Genomic DNA, 10,020 nt, shown 5'->3' with positions numbered 1-10,020 from the left:
TCCTGCTGCAAGACATAAAAGCCGGGTTTTCGAACCCTCAGCAGACGCGACGTTCTGTGCTGCTGAATCAACAACCATGCAACTTGAGATTCTGTCTGCCCTGGTGTGCTTTGTGGTGACCGTGAATGCAGGTAAATATATTTTCTTCATTCCACACAATTTCATTCCTAAATGACCATGTTATACATGTCATCAATGTTTAGTGTATGACAAACACTTTACTCAGCACGGAGTGGTCCCTTTATTTCGTGGCATTGAGTGTGGTTGTAGTCATGACGTTATCTGGTGGAACCCTGTCGACGACCAGTTTGTCACATGATGTCTCACCCTCACGCCATGTCCAGCTCATCATTTTCAGGCTGACCCCTAAGATGTCTGAAACGTGACTTTATGTTGACTCGACCGATGCATCTGTTGAATTGTCAAGGAGGCATACGTGCATTCCGTTGTTGTGGCACTGAGTGTGTCATGACCTCTGCCTGCAAATGCAAACTTCTTCCTCGCAGTGTGGTGGAACACTGTCGACCACCAGCATGTTAAATGATAGCTGATCCACACGTCACGCCCAGGTCATCACCAAAGATGTCTGCAACATGTAACGATCCAGTTTTCATGAACTGCTCATCACACTTTGGCTGACAGCAAAGACGTCTTTTATGTGTCTTTAATGCCATTTAGGAATGGTTACCGAAACTTCTTTCTATCTTTATGTACTCATTCATTCGTCCTGGATTTGTTTTTAAAACGTCATATTTTCGTCCATTGGTACCCGTGAAGCCATCCGTTGTTTATATTTTTCAAGCAATCGTCACCTGTTATGTTTTGCCCCCCATGCGATGCAAAGTTGATTCCTACCAAGCTCATACTGTACATTTCAACGTTTTCTGAAATTGAAATAAGAGCGACAAAAGCACATCCATTAGGAACTTGCTGGGTAACCAGTGTAACGACAGTCTGGGTGGCGATAGTTTCTGTTCGTGTGAGGTGGGTATGTTCGTGTATCTCTTTAAGGTTGGAAATAGAAAGAAGGGGTGTAAATATATAGCATTATCCTTGTTGGGTTTTCGTTACTATTGTAATAAACCTCACCAGCTACATACAATTCTTTTTCCAGATTTTAATGAGCATGTTCTCTTTTGTTTCATTCATTGAAATTATTCCTTTCATGGATGTAGCACTTGTGTAATCCCACCTAAATATTTGTGGTAACTACCATCCTGTATTCTTCAAAACTTTCTTGACACTAGGCATTCATATCAAGTAAACTGTAAAACAAGCCACCAGCAGCAAGACGTTAACCTCTCAGATTAGCAGTGAGCGTTAACCTCTTTCTGCTTTGACAGCCCTTTCTTCTGCTGGATCCACTTTGAAGCGATCAGCTGAAGCTTTGCACTCGGAGCATCGTTTCCTGAACTGAAATCATCGTTATCATGTTTCTCTTTACCTCGTCTTTTGTCACAATTGTATCAAGGAGGCACCCTCTTTTACAAGGAATCCATGGTAGAAAGCACAAACGTACGCCTTCACTGGCAGATGTAGTGCTGTTGCCATTACAAAACTTAAAGTAATTAGCGTTTTCATTTTCGCTGTTATAAGTTTCCTGGTTAATATTACCCGAGCCTTGGCCACGCCCCTATGGCTGCGGTATGGCGTCATGCTTTTAGTGTTCAGTTGAGTCATCGGGTTGATTCCAGGTTGTATGTCGTGTATCTGGCTCGGTAACTAATTTGCCATACTTGAAATATCCCCTGAGACCCGAAGCCTTGAGCTGCTGTCTTTCTCTTGCTGATTCCACATCCTGCATTCTTAAATGACGTTCATGCCTTCAGTGCCTCTGTTGTGTCGTCCTTGAACTCGGCGATCACTGGGCGTGGTCGATCCGAACCTGGACGTGTGAAGAGCATGAATAATGTCAGATGTTTACCCCCTGTTAATCTTGACAAATTCACTCATCAAGTTGATGACACTCTGTGTGCACATCACATTATCCTCATCACGCCAACGAACACTTCTCAGAAGTTATGGCCTGATATAAAGAACACTTTCCACAACACATTGACTGATGAAACGAACACTCCTGCGTCTGCAGACACTAGTTCTGCTGTCTGCTCGGGGAAGACTGACTGAGTTTGGTTTTACGCCGCTTTTAGCAATATTCCAGCAACATCCCGGCAGGGGACACCAGAAATGGGCTTGACACATTGTGCCCATTTGGGGATTCGAACCCGGGTCTTCGGCGTGACGTGGCAACGCTTTAACCATTAGGCTACCCCACCGCCCTCTGCTGCTCGGGGAAGAAGGAAACGTGACTCTTTGGTGAGAACTCTTCTCCACTCAGTTACTTCCCTTTGTCATTGTTGTCTGCTCCACTGGAGATAACAACGTCGATGTCAACATTGGTAGCCGGGATGGACATCTTGCACTGACGCCATACACGTTTAGACGTCATCAATGTGAACATTGCTGGCCAGTTTTCTCGAATATGGCATGCTTCTTGGGATCCATCTTACAGGTCTTGGGTGGTCGTCGTGCAATGATGTAACTCAAATTGTTTCCTTGTATACTTGACTCCATGACATGAAGAATAGACATGGTTCGCACTTGGATACAGATTAGACATTTATGCTTCTTATCTACTCCATGAAGCATTGTGAAAACAGATGTCCGACTTCTTGAGTGGCCTATACCAAATGCACAGCTAAGTCTCGCCATACTCACACAAGCTGGTGAGTCACTTTAAATACGCCTTTCTGTTCAGATACACCACTGACTATATTTTTGTAATATTGTGATGTGCACCTGTCATTGCCATTACATGGTTTCTCTGAAGGTCATGCATGTGCTTGTGAACTGTTTGTCTTCCTTTTCTTCAACTGGGTCGGTGTGGTGCCCAGTGGTTAAGGCGTTCACTCGTTGGTTACCATGTGTGAAGCCTATTTCTCGCGTTCCCCGCCGTGATATTGCTGCAATATTGCTAACGGCGGCGTCAAACCCAACTCAGTAACTAACTTACTCTTCTTCAGCTGATCAAATTGGTTTAATTTTACATGGGTTGGGGCGGGTACCACCGTTGGAGCAGGATATGCTCACCTTTTTACGAACACCTGGTGCCCCCACTATTTGAAACATAATATGCTCGTGATATATGCGGATGTGTTCAACTGCGTGCAATCAAAGTTTGTTCGAATAAAGAAACTGTTTTGCCATATTTGTATCACGCGATACGTGACATCAAATTTCATGCAAAGGGCTTTGCTACGTGTTTATTGAGGGTTATTTTTCATTACTTTTCAAATAACTTTATCTCATGCAATTTTATGTGATGCACAGTTACTTTTTTCCCGTTAGTTTGTATTACATTTATGGAACATTCCGAGTTAAGGCTGTACTTTAATGGACTGAATACTCCAAACAAAAGTGATGTTTGTGAAACGGAAATGGTTCTTTCGTGTATTAATTTGATTTAAACTTCGGTTTCAAAAACTTGTGTCCCTTTCAAATCAAGAAGTGAAGCCAATTACTGAATTGTAAAATTGTGTTTCAGCAGGATGTCCGTTAGGATTTGTTCATCACAAGAGGTCCTGCTACTGGTTCTCAGTCGTGAAAGGTTCGTTTGCAGAGGCACATGTAAGTTTCATTGGCACGTGTGTAATTTTATCTACTTAACAGACACTTAAAGCAATTGTGACCTTAAAAACTGTATCCCATTGTGCTTCAAATAATCAAATCACCTAAAATAATTGGAATGATACAATAAAGGTTGAAATATTCTGACCACCTGTGAAGATCCGGGTTAGAATTGATCTTCAGCAGCCAATGCTTGTCGTAAGAGGCGACTTACGGGATCGGGTGGTAAGGCTCGCTGACTTGGTTGTATGTCATCGTATCCCAATTGTGTAGATCGATGCTCATGCTGTTGATCACTGGATTGTCTGGTCCAGACTCTGTTATTTACAGATCGCCGCCATATTGCTGGAATATTGCTGAGTGTGGCGTTCAACAACAAACAAAGAATGGCGTGAACCAGCAGCAGATACATCCCACCTCAAATGATACATCCTATTTATTTTACTTCACTTACAGTAGACACTGCAGTTGTATATTGCGAAATGAATTATCCAAAACAATTAAAACACAAAATCTAAACTGTTCCAACTAAATACGAAAAGTAGATGTTGACATTGTAGAAAAAGGAAAGTTATTTCCTCAAAATGGTATTTCATTGCTGACTACACATCGCTTTTCTGTCACTGGTAAAAATATGTGCTAATATCACCCCTCTAGACTTGAACACATTCAGACTTCCACATTTATGTACTAAAATGAGATGGACTGATGGTAGCTGTCACATAGGAGTGAGTGAGTGAATTTAGTTTTACGCGAGCTTCGATAATACAGGCCCTGATGAAAGTGTTCTCCTCATCGAGCAGGGCTGGCTGATTGGTTGCTGCTCAACGCCGCGCCCAGCAGTATCCCAGCTATATGGCGGCGGTCTGTAAATACTTGAGCCTGGACCAGACAATCCAGTGATCAACAGCATGAGCATCGAGCTGCGCAATTGGGAACCGATGACATGTATCAACCCAGTCAGCAAGCCTGACCACCCAATTCCGTTAGTCGCCTCTTACCTCAAGCATGGGTTACTGAAGCTCAATATTCTAACCCGGACCTTCACGGGTCCTGTCACATAGGAGGGACATACTTTCTGTTTGAATACTTTAGTGTACTTTTCAGGCCTACTGTCAATACTTGGAGGGCCACCTTGCGACAATAGAAAGCAGAGATGAAGATTTGTTTGTCAGGGGACATGCTCGCCGTCATGGTAAAGGTGAGATTCTAATGTGACATTTTGCTTCAATTACACCTTGATCTCCTCCCATGCCTGCACCTTTACCTCATACTCCTCATACTCCTCATACTTCTCACCGACGTAGCAGACTGGGTTAAACCTAAGAGATGTTTAATGAGACTCTCGGGCTTGTGTAGCAATATTTCAGTGATGCGTGGAATGATGCCACTGATTTCGTATTACACTTACTTCAGTAATGAAAACATAAGTTGTCAGAGAAGACACTAGCCGTATATTTATCATAATTGATATCAATATTCTTTCTTTAAGTAGGGAATACTTTTTACCAGGGGTGGGTATTGCAGAGAATTTTCATATTGCGATATATTGCGATGCGAAAGCATATATTGCGATATGTATTGCAATATATTGCATGAAGTATTTTTAAACAAAAAACTACTCGATTTAATAATCGAGTTGCTACTACCACCAAGATCTGCACCCGAGGCGGCTCCACTCAGGCTCGCGCCCTAAGCTTCGACGCCCACCTCGGCGACCCAAAACCACAACAAAATCACTAGGCTTGATTAAGATTTAACAACAACTTTTAGTCATGATAAAGTAAAAATGTGAATAATATTTGGCACAAATGAAACAAGGACATATCCGAAGATTTCCGAGTGTTACGAAGTTGTCCTAATGCAAGTCAAAATACCGGTTTTCGATCAGCGTATCGCAATACGTATCGTTTTCATTTCTGAACCGGTAAATACCGGTAAACCGGTTATATTACGCTGCCCTACTTTTTACAGATGACTGTCTATTCACGATGGATCATAAATGACTGACTTACTGACTGAATTTGGTTTTACGCCGCTTTTAGCAATATTCCAGCAACATCACGGCGGGGGACACCACAAATAGTACCCATGTGGGGATTCGAACCCGGGTCTTCGGCGTGACGAGCCAACGCTTTAGCCACTGGGCCACCCCACCGCCCCTTTAACAATAAAAAGTGAGTGAGTGAGTGAGTGAGTGAGTGAGTGAGTGAGTGAGTGAGTGAGTGAGTGAGTGAATATTTAACGTCACATCGGCAATTTCGCAGCCATACTGTGACGAAAACAATTTACACAATAAAAAGTGAAAACATTTTGAAGATTGAAACCTGTCGACGATGGACTGTAAAAAGACTAGAGAATCACAGATATAGATATAAAAGTTGAAATATTCCAATCAAGGAAGACATTACAATATAAAATACGGGTTATAGATCGCCAACAACTGAAGGTAGATCACCATACCAGGGTCCATGGGGATTTACATTACTTTTGCTACCTGCATGGACCCTAGCTGGATTTACACCATCCTTTCAGCCATTGGCGTTTATGCTTAGATTTAGCCATACATTAAAAACACAAAAATACTACGATTAAAAACCTGGTACACTTAAATTGACTTCAAATGTTTAGGGACTTACGTACCTAACAATGATGAGGCTACTTATACCGCGCAATACTCCACATCACAAAGGGGCATGCTCAAAGCCCTCACAAACAGTGAGATCTGCAATGAGCATAAACTCATCATGTATATCATGGATAATTAAATAACATATATTCCTCTATAAAGAATCTTAACCATAAACACATTTCGATAAGTGATAGCAGTTTCTATGGTTACCAGGTACTGTGGATAATTATACTGGATCGTACCTACTAAACACTACTTATCGGTATTAAACAGTGATCGTAAACAGGTCACACTGTAAACGCATTATTTATCGCGCAGGTTTTGTTTTCGCGCTTTTCGCGCATAATATTTTACCGCGAAAATATATACAAAGCGAATAAACCTCTCATTCTATTATTTGCATTGTATTATTTACAGGGATTAAGATTACCGTGTGAGTGAGTGAGTTAATATTTAACGTCACATCGGCAATATTGCAGCGAAAACAAGCCATACAATAAAAAGTAGGAACATTTTGAAGATTAAAACCTGTCGACGATGGACAGTAAAAAGACTAGAGAATCACAGTTATAAATATAAAACTAGCGCAAAGTTCAAATATTCCAATTAAAGAAGACAATACAATATAAAATACAGGCTATAGATCGACAACAACCGAAGGTAGATCACCATACTAAGGCCCATGGGGACTTGATTAACGTGTGAATTTGAGCCGGAAATAGCAATCAGCTGACGCAGTCATCAGTAAAATATAATACAGAATACTATTATTTAACCCAACGAAATATATACTAGCATTGTGTAATTTTAATTACAGTTTTTGCTCTATAAATTAATTAAGATTAAGTTACCGTGTGTATTTGAGTCGGAAATAGCAATCAGCTGTGCACACGTTTCCCAGCGAACAAGTTCAAACATGCACAATAATACAACGGGATGAATTCAGACGCAGTCGTCAGTAAAATATAATACAGAATACTATTATTTAACCCAAAGAAATATAACCTAGCATTGTGTAATTTTAATTACAATTTTTGCTCTATAAATGTAAAATATATATTATCAACACTAACGTTAACGTTATACGGACCCTCATGAACGTGGTAAGTTGTACGCACATGGAATGGGGTAAAATAAGGGTATTTTATTTATTCGCGATAACGACTTCGGCCTCAGTGTCATCTTTGCAATCATTTGGATCTGAAAGTCCAGGTTAAGCCACTCTGGTTTGCTTTCATTGCTATTAGTGGCGGCTTAAGAGACAACTGGCAATTCCGGCAATTACTGATTGCGCGAATAATTGACCGCGCGAAGTAGTCTAAACTGTTACTTCCGCGAAATTTGCACCAAGCGAAAACAAGTACGTAAGTATTTGATTTACACTGCTGGCAAATATTACATAACGATTTATACAACCTATTTCGTCGCATCCATACACTGATATTCCTCCACTTGTCCCTGTTTGTTAGGTGAACATCGACCGACGCAATTGGATACGATGATATATGTCAATCAAGTCAGCCAGCCTGACAACCTGGCCCTGATAGTCCCCTCTTGCGATAGGCATGGGTTGCTGGAGACCAATTATAACCCAGGGCCTCCTTTCACAAAGCACTGAGGTGATCGTAAGTCACTAAGGTAACCTTAGTGCAATGTTAAAGAATGTGAGTTAAGGTTAACCTTAGCAAAGGTTGCTTCGTGAAAGGAGTCCCAGATCTTTACGGGTCTCTACTAGGTTGTACCTACAAAACACACACCTCTTCGGTATAAGTGTGAGTGTGTGAGTTTAGTTTAGTTTAGTTTTACTTCGGTATTAGACAGTTGTTTGCTACTAGTGACGTTATGTGTGATTGATGCTGGTTTATCTAACTGATGTATTTGTATCTATATACTGATGTATTGGTATCTATATACTGATGTATTGGTATCTATATACTGATGTATTGGTATCTATATACTGATGTATTGGTATCTATAGACTGCTGTATTGGTATCTATATACTGATTTTCTGACCCCTGTTTGCAGCTCACCATTACTGGCTTGGTGGTACTGATCTCAACATAGAGGGGAAATGGATGTGGGAAGGACAACGTCGCTTCAGCTTCACAAACTGGTATCATAGACAACCTGATAATGCGGGACACCGAGAGCACTGTCTGGAAATTAGAAAGCATTTCTCTCACTATCTCTGGAATGATTGGATATGTTCGCATAATTTAAATTTTATTTGTGAAAAGAAACTATAAATGTTTCTTGACCACAAATCACACTCCAACAGATCGCCTTGAATGCTTCAGTATTAAGTGAAGTAAATGCTTAGCCTATTATTCTTTTGGTGTTGTCTTGTGTCTTTTTCCTTTTTATTTACTGTTGTAGCTAAACCATATTTGTTAGTTAACGAGTGAGCAAGTGTTGTTTTACGCCGCAGTTAGCAACATGTGGTCAGTGGTTCTATTCACGGTTTTGTCATGCCAACATATGCTAAAAGACGTTATTGCGACCGCCTCCGTGGTGTAGCGGTTAGAGCGTCGGCCCGGAGAGCGGAAGGTCGCGGGTTCGATCCCCGACCGCGTCATACTAAAAGACATTAAAATATGGTACTTGTTGGTCCCTGCCTGGCGCTCGGCATTAATGGGTACAACAAGGACTGGTCAGCTCGGAGTCAGTATATTGTGTCTGAGTGGGGTAGTCATGCTTCACTGCGGCATGGTATCTCAGTGGGCTAGCACGATAAAACCAGCTTCAGTCTGGGCTAGTACAAGCAGCCGCACATACACATACACACGCATGCACGTCGTCATATGAGCGAAATATTCTCAAGCACGACGTAAAACCCAATTTCACCTCACCTCACCTAAAAGACGTTATTACTCACCCGATGAAGATATCACTGTTTAATAAATCTACAGTGTTATGACATTAGGAAAGGCGTTTCATCTGCTCCTTGTTCGGTTGCGTGTAATAATATTTATAAAAATATATAATATGTTAGTTGAAGGCATTTGGTTCGTTTTTATACCCCTTGTTTACTTTTAAAAAAACAAATTAAACAAAACTAATGTTGACAATCATGAATGAAACGTATTCATACGCCTGACCCTGTTATGACGGCGTAATTCACTCGTTCTGAAAGCTGAATTCTGAGATAGTATTTTCCTAATGTTGTGTAATAAATAAAATACTTTATAATGTCCAGTATAATGGCATGTTTATGAAACTAGTGACTGGCATATTACACGGGACGTCGTGCAGTGTTTTCTATGAATTTGTTGTATCCCAACCTGAAACTCGGTATAAAGTGAATTCTAACATGAATCAAGAAAATACTAGATTCTGATTGGTTGTTCAGAAAAATCAGACGGCATCAATTGTGGATTGACGCTCATCTGATTGTAAGGCCGCTTCACCGCGCATTGACAAATCTTATTGTGGGAACTACTTCCGTTTGACCACAATGATGGCGGATCGTAACAAAAACTCCATGGATTTTGACGCTAACTTTCGAATTTTCCACATAAGCAAATGGAAATTTTGGATTAAATATGCGTTTGATTTCATGCGCTTCACTGTGCACGTATAGAACACTGCCGCACTACTTCAGCTTGACCACCAACATGACTAATATCAACACAACAGACGTGATGGAAATGCTGATAAAACATTTATTTAAACTCTAAAAATACAATTATATGATTTTTCCCCCACAATTATAGGGAACCTCACTATCATATTACCTTCCATTATAAAAATATTCAAACTC

The 10,020-nt window shown here is 40.8% G+C and overlaps 1 protein-coding gene across 2 annotated transcripts; it reads left to right on the top strand.

Annotated features, from left to right (window-relative positions):
* Positions 1-8,587, top strand: LOC124292392 (perlucin-like). Of its 2 annotated transcripts, none has more exons than XM_046729474.1 (4): positions 1-131; positions 3,545-3,627; positions 4,735-4,828; positions 8,286-8,587. In XM_046729474.1, exons 1-4 carry the CDS (start codon positions 77-79, stop codon positions 8,504-8,506), a joined length of 453 nt encoding a protein of 150 aa, XP_046585430.1. In that variant the 5' UTR covers positions 1-76; the 3' UTR covers positions 8,507-8,587. The 2 variants fall into 2 exon arrangements, with proteins under 2 accessions (XP_046585430.1, XP_046585431.1); XM_046729475.1 differs by having other exon boundaries at positions 5-131; positions 3,548-3,627.
* The last annotated feature ends 1,433 nt before the right edge of the window (positions 8,588-10,020 follow it).

This window comes from Haliotis rubra, unplaced genomic scaffold, assembly GCF_003918875.1.
Source record: "Haliotis rubra isolate DU_JTF1 unplaced genomic scaffold, ASM391887v1 Scf516, whole genome shotgun sequence".
NCBI classification, from domain to species: domain Eukaryota; kingdom Metazoa; phylum Mollusca; class Gastropoda; order Lepetellida; family Haliotidae; genus Haliotis; species Haliotis rubra.
This window is presented reverse-complemented; position numbering and strand designations above follow the sequence as displayed.